At 34.2% G+C, this 18,206-nt stretch overlaps 1 protein-coding gene across 1 annotated transcript in view; it reads left to right on the forward strand.

Annotated features, from left to right (window-relative positions):
* SMC3 (structural maintenance of chromosomes 3) overlaps nt 1-18,206 on the forward strand; it is a 30,713-nt gene extending 12,507 nt beyond the window's left edge. The window contains exons 10-29 of the mRNA XM_084903375.1: nt 262-342; nt 949-1,113; nt 1,412-1,533; nt 2,596-2,809; nt 3,055-3,158; nt 3,340-3,439; nt 3,800-3,960; nt 4,581-4,722; nt 5,911-6,061; nt 8,493-8,645; nt 10,002-10,153; nt 11,618-11,776; nt 12,371-12,478; nt 12,927-13,035; nt 13,601-13,848; nt 13,934-14,146; nt 15,217-15,408; nt 15,561-15,738; nt 16,925-17,031; nt 17,790-18,206. Coding sequence (XP_084759501.1) covers nt 262-342; nt 949-1,113; nt 1,412-1,533; nt 2,596-2,809; nt 3,055-3,158; nt 3,340-3,439; nt 3,800-3,960; nt 4,581-4,722; nt 5,911-6,061; nt 8,493-8,645; nt 10,002-10,153; nt 11,618-11,776; nt 12,371-12,478; nt 12,927-13,035; nt 13,601-13,848; nt 13,934-14,146; nt 15,217-15,408; nt 15,561-15,738; nt 16,925-17,031; nt 17,790-17,861 — 2,931 coding nt within the window. The 3' untranslated portion in view covers nt 17,862-18,206. The remainder of the gene's footprint in view (nt 1-261; nt 343-948; nt 1,114-1,411; nt 1,534-2,595; nt 2,810-3,054; nt 3,159-3,339; nt 3,440-3,799; nt 3,961-4,580; nt 4,723-5,910; nt 6,062-8,492; nt 8,646-10,001; nt 10,154-11,617; nt 11,777-12,370; nt 12,479-12,926; nt 13,036-13,600; nt 13,849-13,933; nt 14,147-15,216; nt 15,409-15,560; nt 15,739-16,924; nt 17,032-17,789) is intronic.

The raw sequence follows: 18,206 nt of genomic DNA on the forward strand, positions 1-18,206 counted from the left end.
TGAGAGGAAGCCACCTTTAAAGTTTTATGAATTTTTTTCTTAGCTCATAAAATGTATATTGTAATTACTATTGCTGACATTTTGTACAAAAATTTGTTTTAGGGAATTTTCTATTTAAAGAAAACCACTAAGTTTTCTGGTAAAAATTTTTAAAGTGATTGGTTATTTTAGCAGATATCTAAAAATTTAACGAGGTATTTTGAAAAATTAAACAATACAAGATGAGTTAGAAATAATAGGTTGGTTTTGTTATGTTTTTAGCTTTCTGCTAAGCGAGAAACTAGTGGAGAAAAATCCAGACAATTAAGAGATGCCCAGCAGGATGCAAGAGATAAAATGGAGGTAAGATTACAAATTACACCTGGCTATTTTTTTCACCACAGTAGGACCTTTGTACGAGAATTGGGAATGATTACTTTACGTGGGGTGTCACTGGGATTGAGTATTGGAAACAGTACTGAATGTGTAAATGAAAGAAAAGGAAAAAAAACCGGACAAAATGAATCTTATATAATAAAAGGCTAATATGTAAATTAACCGAAAGGTAGAATGACTGGTCTCTATGACATTCACTGACCACCAGGGTGTTCACGCTCAATGCAGTAGCTGTCCCCTGGTGGTCAGTGCACTCCCACGGAGAGCATTGCTCAGCCAGAAGCCCTGAGCCGGGCTCACAGCTGGTGAGTGGCATGAGCCTGTCCCACCTCTTGGCAGTGCTAAGTATGTGCGACTGACAGCTTAGGCCTGCTCCCCTCGGGCCAAAGCCATCAGTTGGACATCCCCCGAGGGCTCCCAGACTAAGAGAGGGTGCAGGCAGGGCTGAGGGACCTCTCCCCACCCCTGCCCCCACCCCACGTAAATGTCATGTAAGGATCCTCTAGTGGTATTATAATTCTGCTGTTGTACTTTTAATTGCCCGACTCATTTGTAGTTGAAACTTTTGAATAGGACATTGAACGCCAAGTCAGAGAACTGAAAACAAAAATTTCAGCCATGAAAGAAGAAAAGGAGCAGCTCAGTGCTGAAAGACAAGAACAAATTAAGCAGAGAACTAAGTTGGAGCTTAAAGCAAAGGATTTACAAGATGAATTGGCAGGCAATAGTGAACAAAGGGTAAGTTAAAATGCTAAAAATGAAAGACATAAATATTCAGATGAGGAGGACTAAGAATCCTTTCTGTGATGGGTGCATGCTTGAATTTTTATAAAAGATTTGGCACATTAAAGTAATTTGTATTCACATAGCAACTCAGTATTATCTCATTGTTTCTTATATTTAAAAATTAGTTTTGTGTTGCAGGATCAGTTTTCTCATGAATTTCTTTCATGAGAAAACATTTTATGTTAGACTTATAAATTAAACAAAAATTTTTAAGCAGATTGCATTTTTACTTATCTTGCTTTATTTACAGAAACGCTTATTAAAAGAGAGGCAGAAGCTGCTTGAAAAAATAGAAGAAAAACAGAAGGAATTGGCAGAAACAGAACCTAAATTCAACAGTGTAAAAGAAAAAGAAGAGCGAGGAATTGCTAGGTTTGGGATTTTTTTCACCACCACTTTTAACTTTCTGTATAGGTTTTCTATAGAACTTAAATAGTCATGGGTTAAGAAGGCACAGTATTAAGGGCAAAAGTTAATTGCCATTACAGAGTAATAGCTAATGTTAAACAAATACTGTGGGCCAAGCGTTATTTTGCATAAATTGTCTACATTCTTTTTACTCAAAGGCCCTAAGAGAACCACACTATCCCCACTTTATATGAGACAAACTTATATTGGTTTAATAACATGTCTAAAAAATCATAGCTAGATGTTGGATCTTTTTAAATCATTCATGTTTATTTTTCACCAAATGACATGTTACTTTATTTTATTCTGCCACTTTTTTTTTTATTCAATGCTGTCCTGTTTTTGTTTTTTAATTTCTTTATTGTTTATTTGTGGTGTTACATATGTATCCTTATTCCCCCATTACCGCCTTCCCCATCCCCCTTTAATGCTGTTTGAACAGCTAGACATTTTAGTATGTATTTGTAGATTGGACTTGCCAGTGTTTGCTGATTTTATTATTTAGTGCATTATCATGTTTATGTGCCACTTACCTTTCATTTTAGTGAATTACCCTTAAATTTTTTTTTTCTTGTACCCAATTTCTTTATGTAATATAGGGATCAATATTTATTTTATATGTTTTGAATGTTTTCTCTTGCCTTTTAACCTTTATAGTGTCTTTAGTTGTAAGGAGTTTAAGTATTTATATAATTAAATATAGTTGGAGCATTTTTGAAAATTCCGGAGAACAGGTTACTAGAATTGCCTAGATTTACCCACTATCACAAACCTGGAGTGAAGACATTTTCTGTCTGAAATTCTTAGGGTATGAACTATTTTACTTGATTTAAATTGTGATTTTAAAGTAAATTTATTGTTTTTAGTATAGAGAGTCCAAGGAGCTCTCTCTATCAGGTAGCAGTTGCTTAATACCCTTTTTATTGGAATTTTTTAGATGGCTATTTTCTCTTGATGTATTGATTGCAATTAAACTTTTTTATTTCCTGTTCTGTTTTTCAATCTATTCTCTTTTGTCTTGTGTAGATTGGCCCAAGCTACCCAGGAAAGAACGGATCTTTATGCAAAGCAGGGTCGAGGAAGCCAGTTTACATCAAAAGAAGAAAGAGATAAGTGGATTAAAAAGGAACTCAAGTCTTTAGACCAAGCTATTAATGATAAGAAAAGACAGATTGCTGCTATACATAAGGATTTGGAAGACACTGAGGCAAATAAAGAGAAAAATTTGGAACAGTATAATGTAAGAACTTTTATAGTTATTTTGTAAAAATCTTTCTTAAGAGAGAAATGTGTAGTTTACCTATTTAAGTTTTATGTTTAAAGTTTTCCATGCCACTCTTAAAATACATAAGACAGTACTAATTTTAAAAAGACCATCATCACAATTTAGTATACATATGGTAGTTTTTTGTTTTTATTGATTTTATTAGAGAGGAAGGGAAAAAGAAATTGGATTTTAAATTTGAATTATTTTTATTTCCATAGAAACTGGATCAGGACCTTAATGAAGTCAAAGCTCGAGTAGAAGAACTGGACAGAAAATACTATGAAGTAAAAAATAAGAAAGATGAATTACAAAGTGAAAGAAAGTTAGTATAGACTAAAATATGTCAATTTTTTTGAGGAATGCTAACTAGCCCCCTGTTAAATGGTCTTTAAATTAAAAGTTATACAAATACGCTTGATTTCATTATTTTACTCTAAATTTTGTATGTTAGTGCACCTCTTAAGGCTTTTGAAATTAAAGACAGTCTAATTTTTATTGGTTAGTTACTTGTGGAGAGAGGAGAACGCAGAACAGCAAGCACTTGCTGCTAAAAGAGAAGATCTTGAAAAGAAACAACAACTTCTTAGAGCGGCAACAGGAAAGGTGAGCGGATTCTTTTCCTTACCGCAGTTTACACTGAGTCAGTTGCTATCACACAAAACTTTATTAGCTTTCAAGCTGTAGGTCATTGGTTCCAGGAAATAAATAAGAGGAGAGTGCAAATCATTTGTCTTATAAATATGAAATTATGAGTATTGTTTTAGCATGCTATTAATGATAATACTTTTAATAATATAAGATACTGCATTTTTGTTGGCATATTTCCAAGGGGCATGTGTTTTGGAGAGGTGTTTTTACTTTAACCTCTGGCGTATTTTTTAATATAGAAATATGTTTGTTTGTTTTTTTTACCAGCAAGAGTGCTATTGGTAAATTATTTTAATATTTTTCACTTCTAAACAGGCCATTTTAAATGGAATAGACAGCATAAACAAAGTGCTAGACCACTTTCGTCGGAAAGGAATAAATCAGCATGTTCAAAATGGCTATCATGGCATAGTGATGAATAACTTTGAGTGTGAGCCTGCTTTCTACACATGTGTGGAAGTCACTGCTGGAAATAGGTGAGATTATTTGCTTGGTATCTTGAGGTTTTTTTAAAATATATTTTATTGATTTTGTACAGAGAGGAAGGGAGAGAGAGAGTTAGAAACATCGATGAGAGAGAGTCATCGATCAGCTGCCTCTTGCACACCCCCTACCGGGGATATGCCCGCAACCAAGGTACATGCCCTTGACCGGAATCGAACCCGGGACCCTTTGGTCCCCAAGCCGACGCTCTATCCATTGAGCCAAACCGGTCTCAATATCTTGAGTTTTTAAAGGAAAGAAGAAATAAAGAGTAAAACAATTTTTTGTAATTTTAGTATAATGTATCTCCCATTATCTTCTTTTTCCCTCCATTATCTTCTTATATCCTCAATTACTTACTTAATTTTCTAACTAAATGTGTAGGTACCAAATGTTTGTTTGTAATTGTAGAAGCTAGAACTTTCCCCTTTTGGGGCTTTTTCTTAGAGTGGTAACAATTTGCTTTCTCTAAGTAGTTTTTCTCTCCACTCACATATAAATTGGATTTCATAGAAAGGAAATGAATAGTTGAAATGTCTATTTAAATAACACTTTAAAGTCTATCGATAAAAAATGTCTAACAATAAAAATCTGTTATTCTGTTTACATGTAGGTTATTTTATCATATTGTTGATTCAGACGAAGTCAGCACGAAGATTTTGATGGAGTTTAATAAAATGAATCTTCCTGGGGAGGTCACTTTTCTGCCTCTTAATAAGTTAGATGTAAGGGATACTGCCTATCCTGAAACCAATGTGAGTTGGCATGTCACGGTCTTTCTTTCAATAAGTTACTTTTTCTCATGTTCAACACATTCTTAGTGCATAGGCACTATGCATTAGAATTCACATGGTCTGTGAAATAAATACACATTTTCCCCCATAGAGCACAGTCAAAACATGAAACAAATAATGGGAAATGGCGTGAAGTGTTAAAGTACAGAAATGGAGGATGCTTTGAGAATGTATTCTAGGTGACAAACTTAAAGTTGGGTAGTTGGAGAATTCCCGGAGGAACTGTCATTTAAAATGAGTATCAAGTTTTCCAAATATACTGTTTAAAATAGTTTATAAATTAAATTTAAAGCATCTAGCAAAATGATAGGCTTGAAATGTAATGTTGCTTTTGTTACTAGCTGGTATATTTTTGAAAAGAAGAAAGTGTTTTGAGGTATTTGCCTTTAGAACGTTCACAATAGTACCAACTGTTTTATTTTCCTCTAAGGTTAGAGCTGAAACCTTATGAGAAAGATCAACAATTTCAGAGGAACAATGAGAATCTTATAAGCTATTCAAAGAGCCCAGCTTTTTCTTTTAAATCTATAAATTGTATTTAAATTTTGGGGGAGGAGAAATTGAGTCACAAATGTGACCTGTGAATGAAGCAAGACACAAAAGAATGCAGATAGTGTGCTTCCCTTTACATTACCTAAACAAAACAGCTGCCGCTGTTCTGTAAAGAAAGCCCTCTCCTTTTATTTTTAATTTTATCTGAAAATAGTATTTTTCTAAGGTAGATATGAAGTAAAATTAAACATTTGGAGGAAACACTATTTACATTTGTTATGTGTTTTTATGTGACAGATGCTATCCTGTTTCACATATATTTATTTGTCTAGTTTCAGTAACTTTATCAGAAAGATTCTGTTGTTATTGCAATTGTATAAATGAAAAAAACTTTATATAGAGAAGTTAGGCAGCTTTTTAGTAAGCTCTTTATCACTGTGCTATACTATTGAAAACCTAAATGATTAAATGGGCACTATTTTCAGGATATTTTAGCAGAATGTTTTTTCTAACTTTTTCAGGATAAAAACCTATAGTTTTGAAATATAAAGGCATTTGTGTATATTTCTATTTCATAAAGATGAAATAATTCTGCTAACATGTTTTAATTAATTGTGTTGTGATCTCTTTGTTTCCTAATAAAATATTCATTTTTAGGATGCTATCCCTATGATAAGTAAGCTGAGGTACAATCCCAGATTTGACAAAGCCTTCAAACATGTGTTTGGAAAAACACTGATTTGTCGTAGCATGGAAGTTTCAACCCAGTTAGCCCGTGCTTTCACTATGGACTGCATTACCCTGGAAGGTTTGTAATGGGATTTATTTCCCATTTAAGTTTTAAGAGTATTTGAAAATTTATGTCCAATTCTTTTTTAAATAGTTGGTCTATTTAAATCAGAATCCAAACAGGGTCCACACTTTATATTTAGTTGATGTCTGTTAAATATAATCACTTGGTCTATAATAGAGATTCTTAATCTTTTTTGCACCATAGATTCCTTTGGCTCTTTGATTAATGAAGCCTGTGGATCTTTTTCAATGTTTTTAAACATTGATCATAAAAAACAAATTATATTGGTACATTGGCATGGTAATCACATTAAAAAATATGACAGTAATTCTTAAGGTATTCAAAAATAAGATTTAGCAGTGGGACTAATCTATCTATCTAAGCCTAAGCAACTGTTACAATGGAATGACCAGTCCACCAATTGCTATGATGTGCACTGACCACCAGGGGGGCAGATGCTCAGCGCATTGATGTCTGGCGTCCCTTCTTTCCGCCTGGCCTGATGACTGTTGCCTTCTCTCCCAACCCTGCTGGGGCCTTGAAGCCCCAGGCTGGGATGAGGAATTGGGAGTGGGTGGCAGTGGATGCAGCCCCATTCCCAGAGGGGGCAAGTGCTGAGGGCAGGCAGACAACCTGTGCCCTGTTCCTCCCCCCAGCTGGCAGGCCCTGCTAAGTGCCTGCTAGGCCTAGGGACCCTGCCTGTGCACAAATTTGTGCACTGGGCCTCTAGTAAATCATAATTTTGAAGCACTGCTGCATGTAAACAATATTTTGAGATTTGTGACAGTGTTATCTGAAAGAAAATATCTTATTTCTCTTGATAACGAAGTCTTGATATACTGTGGTTCTTGTCTCATTCATTATAGAAGGAATTACTAAATTTCATTTGAGATTAGCATAAAAGTAAAGATAAATTTTTTTCCACTCAAGGACCTCCTAAATTTTATCTGGAATCCAGGTTAAGAACCTCTTATACATAGGCTCACTTGCTTTCATTTTTCCCCCTTTATAATTTTATAATGTGTTGATGAAAGAAGGTAAACCACCCTCCAGCTTTGTCTCTCTTTATATAAAATTTTATGTTGTTTTGAGCCATCTGAGAATAAGTTTTACAATGACACTTGATCTCTAAAATTTAAAGCATGTATCTCCTTTATAACTATATTGTCATTGTTAAATCTAAGAAATTTATTTTACTATTATTTTTTTTTAAATGCACTGCAGAATCCACAGATCCTACTTTTTTTTTTTTTTTTTTTTAATATATTTTATTGATTTTTAACAGAGAGGAAGGGAGAGAGATAGAGAGCTAGAAACGTCGATGAGAGAGAAACATCGGCCAGCTGCCTCTTGCACACCCCCTACCGGGGATGTGCCCGCAACCAATGTACATGCCCTTCACTGGAATCGAACCTGGGACCTTTCAGTCCGCAGACCGACGCTCTACCACTGAGCCAAACCGGCTTCGGCAAATCTAAGAAATTTAATATTAACTTTATAAAATCTAAAAAGGGTCTATATTCAAATTTTCTCAATTGCCCCAAAATAAAAAAAAAATTAAATTACAGTATAGTTGACATTATACTAGTGTACAGCATAGTGATTTGACATTTATACAATATACCTTATGAAGTGATTATCACATTCAAATCATTTTTCTGTCCAGGATGCAGGCACTGTCTTCTCTTTAGATTATTTTAATGTAGGACAGTTTCTCCTGTTTCTTTCTACCCGCAGAAATTGACCTCAAAAAAATGTCCATTCTCTGTATTTGTCTTCTTTATCATTAGATTCAGGTTAAAAATTCTTGTCATATTGATATGTACATATAGTATCACATAATGTATCCCACTGTTGGTGATGCTGAGTTTGACCACTAGCAAAATACCTTTTCTCTTTTTAAATTAATAAATGATATGTGGGATTGTCTTTTAAGAATATTAAATATCATGTTCCCCCACAACTTTTTTAGCATCTTTTGCTGATCATTGCCTGACTCAATTAATACACTGAGGGTTTCAGAATGGTGATTCTTATATTGCTTCTGTATTTATTAGCTGTCACTATTCTGTAAAGAAAGCCCTCTTCTTATTTTTAAAGTATCATTGTGATTAATGGATTATTTTTTTTATTCCACGTGTTACTACATTGTCACTTATTTTTTATCAAATTTTCTCAAATATGGCCAGTGGGAATTCCAAGCTAGTTCTGTGGTTCTATGTCCTGTTCACATGTCTCCATTTTCTAGCAGAGGTTTGGGCTCACCTAAAAGACACATTTTTTTTAAACGTATATTTTAATATTGAAAAGCAAATTTTTTTCAGAGTAGCTTAAATTCTTTTTAATTCTCATTAAATAGATAAAAACTTTATTTGATTGTAAGTCAGTATATCATTGAGTAAAGTTGTTATAAAGAATTACTACCTTTCTTACGTTTTATTTATAGGTGACCAAGTTAGTCATCGGGGTGCTCTAACTGGAGGTTATTATGACACAAGGAAATCTAGACTTGAATTACAAAAAGATGTTAGAAAAGCAGAAGAAGAACTAGGTGAGCTTGAAGCAAAGCTCAATGAAAACCTGCGCAGAAATATTGAAAATATCTTTTTGTGCTACTGTGGAGAACTGCATTTTGGTTAGAATATATAATCTTTTGCATGTTAGGTGTATCTTCTCATATACAGTGGGGAAAAATTCCATGTATTTTACTTTGTCTTTTATTTAAGTACAGAAGCTTATATTTATCTAACTTCTGAAGGCCGAAAAAACTATTTTAGCATTGATCCTTTACTTTGTTGATCACTAGCTAGTAGTGAGTCTGCTTCTGAGCGAAAAGAACTCAAGAAACACTAAAATTTAAGGTTATAAGGTAACTGAGGAGGATTAATTAGAAAATTGTAGAAGGAAAACCAGGATAGTGTTTCGTGAAAGAAAGGGGAGAGGGGTAATCAGAAATGCTACATTCTTCATAGAAATTAAATATATAAGGGTTGGAAATATCCATTAGATTTTATTATCTCGAGGTCATTTGGCTGAGACTTAGTAGGGTGGAGGAAATGGCTGTCAAAATCCATAAAAATGGTGTGCTATTACGAGTGGCTAGTTCAGCCCTTGATTCACTGTCCTCAGCTTTAATAAAGGTACTCTCAAAATCACACATAAAAAAGCTTGTAACTAAAATTGTGCCTGTTCATTTTCTTAAAACAGCCATGGTTTAAGGCAAAAGTGTTTTATGTTACTTCACATTATATGTCACACGATACTAAAAATACAGATACTCGAGCAGCAAAAATAATCATTTTTACTGCTTCAATAAAATATTCTTAATTGAAACTGGCATTTTTAAAAAGTAGGAGTTTATAGCTTCTGTGCCATCAGTGAAAGCAATAGCATTGAGAAAAAGGTAAATATCCTAGTTTTGACTTTGCAGAGGTCTACATAGCATACTTTGAGAACTGTCTAAATTTGGCAACTTTTTACCACTAAGAAAGCATGGTGAAATACTAGGAAAAAGAAAATTGACACCAACTACCTTTTCATATTTGATAATCCAGTGAGGTACAATTATTCCACATTGGGCAAGGCCTTGTCATAGATATATAACTTCCATATATAATTGATGCTGTAAGCATAATAGGCTACACAATAAGTATTTGTTTAATGAAAAGATGTTAAAAAAAATACTGTTATTTCATTTAGCTTCTTCTAGGGTTTTTCAAGAATATTGATTGGTTGATTGGTATAACTATTAGTAAAATAACATGTTATTTTGAAAGAGAAATGGTGTGGTGAACACCATTTAATTCAACATTCTTATGGTCCATAAATTTGAGGAAACAACTTTTATTTAAGGGTTAAAGAAGAGGGAAGGGATACAAAATGTGTTGAACTGAAAAGAGTTTAGAGCATAAAATGTATTTACAAGTTGGAGAGAATTTTCCTTAGCCTTGCATATGGATTAATAATGAAATTGACCAGTTGATGAACCAAATGCAGCAGATAGAGACCCAGCAACGGAAATTTAAAGCATCTCGAGATAGCATATTATCAGAAATGAAGATGCTAAAAGAGAAGAGGCAGCAATCAGAAAAAACTTTCATGCCAAAGGTTCGTAAGTATGCCTTTTATTATAGACTAATGGCCCTGTGCATGAAATTTGTGCACATTAAAATGGGATTAATTAGAGGAGATATTTTAATACTGCTATTTGCCCTTTCTCTATAATAGAAGTGTCAGAGATGAAAGAAAATTAGTAAAACGTATATGAAAATTTTCCACTTGCTAGTGTCTGTGTGTGCCGCGGGACCCAGAGTCAAGTCCCCACACACCCATGGCTGCTTCAAAATCGCGAGACCCAGGCCCAGCTGCCACATCCCTGTTGGGCGAGATCCAGACTACCCATATTTTCCGGCGTATAGACGATGTTTGAAACGAAAAAAAGCCTGCTCAGATTGGCCAGAGTCAGAGAGGCGGTCTATTAAAAAAAGAACTGGTGTTGCCTCGGAAGTGGGGGGTAGTCTTATACAGCGAATATAGGCCCAAACTTATGTTTTAACTGTAAAATTAGGGGGGTCGTCTTATACGCCCGGTCATCTTATACACCGGAAAATACGACAGGCTTTCCCCACCCTTGTCAAGCCCCTCCAGGTAGGGGACACAGCCTCAGGTCCCCTGTCAAGCCCCACCAGGTGGGCAGCACAGTCTCAGGGCCCCCTCAAACCCTGCCGGGCAGGGGGCGCAGCCTGACATCCCCTGTAAAGCCCCTCCGGGTTGGGGGGGGGGTGCAGCCTCAGGTCCCTGCTGAAGGCTCGTTAAGGCTCTTACGGCAACTTAGCCTTTGCTGTGGGCGCCACCATCTTTGTTATGGTGTGATGGTTAATTTGCATATTTCATTTTTATTAGGATGTTTTAATTAATAAAATTGGGTGAACCATGTTAAATAGGTTATCCACACTTATACCAAGGATACCTAAAGTCACTCTTCCTAGCCCACATTCAGATTTTCCAAATTCATTCAACAAAAGGCATTTTGAACTATGGCATAATAGTACTGTCTGATAGTAATGAATTTGTAGTTAATTATTTTTGTCTGTAAAATACTATTATTTGAATATTTTATTGCATTTTGTTCAGAGTATTAAAATGAGTAGAAAGCAAATTGTAACTGCTGTTACAGTGAAAATATATATTGGACTTACAAATGTGAAGTTGTTTGAGAAAACTAATTTGGTACATCAGTACTAATACAAAAAAAATTTTTCTAAAAATTACCCACAATTATTCTACCCCAATACATTCTAGCAACTATTGTTGGTTCTTATGAGTATATGTGAAGATTTTTATATAGTTTGGTCATGGGGTAGTATTCCACACAGCCCCATAGTATTGCATCATGAATATTATAGCTACATAGTTCTAATTATCAAATGTAATGGATACTAATAGATAATTTGAGTTGATATGATTCTTAGCTCAATTTAATATCAAATGTAGATTGTTACCAATTTTTTACTGTTATAAGTGATACAGTAACTAGTACCTTTATTAATACATAAGTTAATCTGTTTATAGCAACGCAGTTTACAAAGTTTGGAGGCAAGTTTGCATGCTATGGAGTCCACCAGAGAATCATTAAAAGCAGAGCTGGGAACTGATTTGCTTTCTCAACTTAGTCTGGAAGATCAGAAGAGAGTAGATGCACTGAATGATGAAATTCGTCAACTTCAGCAGGCAAGTACAATTGATAGGAAAAATAATTATTAATAATTATTTTTACTGTGGAAAGTATCTTGCTAATAAAGAAAAGTGAAAGATTATTGAGAAAATATAAAAATTACTCTTGGACTTATCCATAAGAGTAAATAAAAAAAGATTTTAATAAGTTTTCCTAAACCTTTTTGTATATGTTAGGATTATACAAGAAATCTTCATTTTATTCTATCTTATTTAGTGCATATTTATTACTATAGTAAGGTTTGACTTGTTAGCTTTGCCATATTTATTATGATGATCTTTACATATTCAATATTATTTGAATTGAACATTTTAATAATATTTTATTATTGAAACAGATTTAAACAATATTAAGTCCAAAAAATTAAAAGCAGGAAAAGAAAAACATTTTTGGTAGTATGCTTATTAAAAGAAACAGGCACAAAAACTTAGCATTTTGAAGATAGAAAATGAAGAAAATATACAGACTTTGGAACGGTATGAAACTTCATAATGCTCATTTGAACACAAGTAATGGGGATGACAGCAAATTAACAGCATTCTTGTATATAAAATATGCCTATGTAGACAAATAATTTTCTTTTCTTTTAGGAAAACAGACAATTGCTGAATGAAAGAATTAAATTAGAAGGTATTATTACTCGAGTAGAGACTTATCTCAATGAGAATTTGAGAAAACGCTTGGACCAAGTAGAACAGGTATGTTCTTTTTTGGGAGTTCCTTGACCACCATAACCATTTGAAGGTACATATAAGAGGCTCTGTTTGAGAGAATGGACTTTGGGGACCAAAAGACTAGCAGTGTGACCACCTGGCTAGCATTGCCACTTGTTTTATGATCTTAGATAAGTCATTTAATATTTCTAAGCTTCAGGATTAGGACTGTTTAATACTGTTTTGTATTTGTATCCTGGCACAATCTAGGTAAAAGTTATTAATATTTTATCAGTAGAAGGTAGATGTGGAGAAATTTTTCAGTTATTATCATTATTTCCCCCCCCCTGTAATGGTACTTTAAGTATTTGCAATTGTATGAAGTATGTTTATTCAAACATAACAGCTATAGAAACTATTGCTAGTCAGAACATTTTGAAACTAACATTCATCTCCTGTGGATGAATGCTCATAAGTTCCTTTTGTTTTTCAGGAACTGAATGAACTGAGAGAGACAGAAGGGGGTACTGTTCTCACTGCTACAACCTCAGAACTTGAAGCCATCAATAAAAGAGTAAAAGACACTCTGGCACGATCAGAAGGTAAATTATTGTTTAGTAAATTTTTTTAAATGTATTTAGTTAAATTTAGCTTATTTGTTTTATAACATTGTTTACTACAAAACAAAATATTCAAAAAGGCAAAATTATCTAATAATGATTTTTTGTTTTCTATAATCGTGAACAGTATAGTGAACAGAGTTCAGGGTGTTGATTATAGATAGTAATCTTTGTTTTATTGAAATATTTGTGACAATTTTGAGATTGTAAATTATTAATTTTATTGAGAAAAGTATGAAATAATAATTTTCTTACTGCCTACTTACTGAGTAGAAAATTCTTTTTTAGTTTTTTCTAAAGATAAACATTAAATAATAATAAAAACTATACTCATGATTCTCATGTAAACTTCTAATTTATCCTGAATTAAATGTTTTATGAATTTTTCACAGTAAAATTTAAACAAACATGAAAAAGTCTATTTATTTTGATAGATTTGACCATTAAAATAAAACGTTTGGTCAAGTAACATTCTGTCTGTAAAGTAGGTGGTATTATCTAATTTGTTCTCTACCCCCTTCCTCCCCCCCCCCCCCCCCCATTTCAGATTTGGACAATTCCATTGATAAAACAGAAGCTGGAATTAAGGAACTTCAGAAGAGTATGGAGCGCTGGAAAAATATGGAAAAAGAACACATGGATGCTATAAATCATGACACTAAAGAACTAGAAAAGATGACAAATCGGCAAGGCATGCTACTGAAAAAGAAAGAAGAATGTATGAAGAAAATTCGAGAACTTGGATCACTTCCTCAGGAAGCATTTGAAAAATACCAAACACTGAGTCTCAAACAGGTAAATCTTGTTGGTTTTAAATTTGAAATCTCATTGCAAATTTTCCTGTATATGAATTTACGTATACATTTTTCCCTCCTTGTAGTTGTTTCGAAAACTTGAACAGTGCAACACAGAATTGAAGAAGTACAGTCATGTTAACAAAAAAGCTTTAGACCAGTTTGTAAATTTCTCTGAGCAAAAAGAAAAATTAATAAAGCGACAAGAAGAATTGGATAGGGGATACAAATCAATCATGGAACTGATGAATGTACTCGAACTTCGAAAATACGAAGCTATTCAGTTAACTTTCAAACAGGTATGTTTTTTTCCCTTTCTTTTTCTTTTCTTTTTTCCCCAGAGAGAAGGGACAGGAAGGCGAGAGACAGAGAGAGAAACATGTATGAGAGAGAGACACATTGATTGCCTTCCCCATGCACCACGACTGGGGCTGGGAATGGAGCCTGCAACCGAGGTATTGTGCCCTCGACTAGAATCAAACCTGGGACCCTTCAGTCCAAGGGCTGACTGCTCTATCCACTGAGACAAGTGGTTAGGGTCATATGTTTCTTTTATTAGTATATAAACACACATGACAAAAGCTTCAGCTATCATTCAGTTTATTTTTCAGTTTGTAAGGATTTTTTTCCACTGATAGTTGGATCTAATACATGTGAATAAATTCAGCACATAAGTTGCTAACATAGTAACTAGAATATTTTACACGTTTTTTTTTTTTTTTTTTTTTTTTTTTTAAGATTACTTTTAAAAATATTTTCATTGTAATTTTTGGAGAGAGAGAGGAGGGGAGAGAGAGAAACATTAATATGAGAATGAAACATCTCTCAGTTGCCTCCTGCATACCTCTCATCTGGGAATGATCCCACAATTGGGGCACATACCCTAACCGAGAATTAAATTGGCAACCTTTTTGGTGCACAGGATGACAACCAGCCAAATGAGCCACACCACTGGCCAGGGCTACATAGTTCTTAAAGGATCACATCTGTTATTGTTCTTAAAAAATACTTCTGGGCCTTGCTGGGTAGCATAGAGCATTGTTCCTCCTCACCAAGGTTTTGGGTTCATCCCCAGTTAGGAGTTGTACAAGAATCAAACGATGAATGCATAAATAAGTGGAACAACAAGTAGATCTCTCTCTCTCTTTCTCCCTCCCCCTCCAGCTCTCTCTTCCCTCCCCCTCTCCCTTCACTCTTCTCTCTCCCTCTAAAAAAAAAGTCAATTAAAAATGCATATTAAAAAAATACTTCTGCTTGCTTTTACATACTTGTCTTTGTTTTAATCAGTAAGATGTATAGTTCCATATAAGCAAATTTTATATTTGAATGGACACCCAACCTTATTATATATCTGTTTGTTTATTTTAAGGTATCCAAGAACTTCAGTGAAGTATTTCAGAAGCTGGTCCCTGGGGGCAAAGCTACTTTGGTGATGAAGAAAGGAGATGTTGAGGGCAGCCAGTCTCAGGATGAAGGAGAAGGGAGTGGTGAAAGTGAGAAGGGTTCTGGATCACAAAGTAGTGTCCCATCAGTTGACCAGTTCACTGGAGTTGGAATCAGGGTAAATGCTTTTACATCCAGTTTTCCTCAGTAATTAATTATCATAGTGTAATTTGTAAATATTTTGCAAATCTAAATAGATGTATGCATTTTAATTTGAAGAGATGATTGTGATTCAACCCCTCTCTGATATTGACTCAAATGTTTCCTTAGGTGTCATTTACAGGAAAACAAGGTGAAATGAGAGAAATGCAACAGCTTTCAGGTGGACAGAAATCCTTGGTGGCTCTTGCTCTCATTTTTGCCATTCAGAAATGTGACCCCGCTCCTTTTTACTTGTTTGATGAGATTGACCAGGCTCTGGATGCTCAGCACAGAAAGGCTGTGTCAGGTACAGTGTTGGTTTTACACTCAGCAATGAGAACATGCTCTAAAATGATAGCTTAGCTCTTTTATAGTGATTTCTTGTTGCCTGAGAGATTTGGGGTTACTAGATAGGATATGTATCCTGTATAATAAAGAGCTAATATGCTAATTAGACCGAACAGCAGAATGACCTTCCAGGCGACCTTCCAGATTTTCGTGCATCAGGCCTCTAGTTAGTAAATAAAATTTATCTTTTAATAGGTTTTAAAATTTAACATTAGGCTTCTTTGCAAAGTTTTGTGAGAAAGATGTAATTTTTTGAATCAGTTGAAAAACCTACTGCCCTGGCCAGTGTGGATCAGTTTGTTGGAGCATTGTCCCCTACACCAAAAGGTTTTGGCTTTGGTTCCCAGTGAGGGCACATACCTAGGTTGCGGTTCAACGCCCAGTCTGAGGGCGCATGCAGGAGGCAACCAGTCAATTTCTTTCTCTCTCTCTCCCTTCTCTCGAAAAATTAATTAAAAAAATAAAATTGTACTTGAGTTAAACTTTTTAATATAGAAGTTGCTTATTTTAAACGTGTATTTCAATGATTGAGTAGTTTGTCATAAACATTGTTGATTATGTGGTTAAAGAATCTGTTGATGTTTAGTAAGTTCAGAAGATCTTTGGGGAAGCCCTGGCAGGCTAGCTCAGTTGGTTAGTAGCTCATGTGCCAGGGTTATGGGCTTGATTCCTGGTCAGAGCACATACAAGAGATAACTAGTGAGTGCATGAATGAGGGGAACAACACAGTGATGTTTCTCTCTGCTTGCTCACTAAAAAAAAAAAAAAAAAAAAAATTTAAAAATCAATAAATTAAAATAAAACACCAGTAAGGTCAATTTAAAAATATAAATATCTTTGGGGGTGGTAGCTGGGGGAAGGCATTTTGTATATGTGCTGCCGAAGCGAGCACTGGGGGAAGGCATTTTGCTCTCACATTTCTAATGCTGTATTAGAAGTTACTGCTTCTTTATATTCTGGAACTAAGATACTGGGGTTAAAGATTTATTTGTAATTTAAGAAACTAAAGTGGTAATTTTTGTAGATATATGCATAAAAATAGAGTCACAGGCTGTTTTGAATATTAAGAGTAAAGATAGTTGCATTTTAAATTTTAAGATGTGAGAAAAGGGTCTTGTTAAATCACTTTTTTTTTTTTTTTACAGATATGATTATGGAACTTGCTGTACATGCTCAATTTATTACAACTACTTTTAGGCCTGAACTGCTTGAGTCAGCTGACAAATTCTATGGTGTAAAATTCAGAAATAAGGTAACTTTTTTACATGAAGTTTAAGTTTATGTAGTATTTAATCCATTATATTGAATTCTTATTTTGTGTTACTTTAGTCATGAAAGAAAACTTAGAAAGTTGTTGCTCATCTGATGTTGTATTTGTAAAGAAAAAACTTTACTTAAAGTGCCCAGGAGATTTAGCAGTTTTTTGTGGCATTCACTGCACTGATATTTTTTCCCTTGTCATTAAGAGATAATATCTTCCTATCTAGTCATTCATTGCTTCTTTATGAAGTCTTTAACAGTTACGTACATTGATTTATATTTGGCCTGACCAAATTTGTTTTTCTTGGTGTTTTAATAAGCCTTAGTGTTCTCTGAAACAGCAAAATAATACATAGGCCTAAGTTCTTGTCCATATCTTCAGAGCATTAAAAGGCAGAATATTTTTAAATTCACATATTGAACAAACACCATCTATATACTAATCTATATAATAAAAGCCTAATATTGTCCCCTTGACCCGGAGGTCGGCTAGGGGGCAAGGCCAACTGCAGGAAAGGAGGCCCTGCTGGTAGCTGGCAATTGCTAGGGATCCTACCTATGCCTGAATTTTGTGCACTGGGCCTCTAGTTATAAATAAAATTTATCAGTCTGTGTTTTAGAATCATTTGACTTAATATGTGAAATTTACAGGTAATAGGCTATATATTTTAACTATTATCCTGTACAGCGGGAACACTGATATATTTCTTTACGATTTAACAGATTTTATTTTTGGCATTTATTCTTCAGGTTAGTCATATTGATGTGATCACAGCAGAGATGGCCAAAGACTTTGTAGAAGATGATACCACTCATGGCTAATTGGAAACTGTTGCCCACGGGTTTGGAAGATATGTATAATATTATGATTCTCATTCCCAGGAACTGTAAATTAAACTTAAATATGTGGTCACTATTAATAGTTTTCAGATTTAGAGTACACACAGTCCTTTTATATTTCAGTCATTGTATTTTATAAGATACTCTGTAATGTTACATTTCTATGTATAGTTTAAGAATTTTATTTCCCACACAACTTTTTGTAAAGTGTCCTGTTAACTGTTTTAAAATCTTTGAAACATGCTAAATATCTTTTCCTAATTATTTTACCAATTATATTGCCTCTTTTTTTATAGCTTCAATTAAATAATTGGTTTTATGACTTAA

This window comes from Pipistrellus hanaki, assembly GCF_964339955.1.
Source record: "Pipistrellus hanaki genome assembly, chromosome: 14".
Classification (NCBI taxonomy): Eukaryota; Metazoa; Chordata; class Mammalia; order Chiroptera; family Vespertilionidae; genus Pipistrellus; species Pipistrellus hanaki.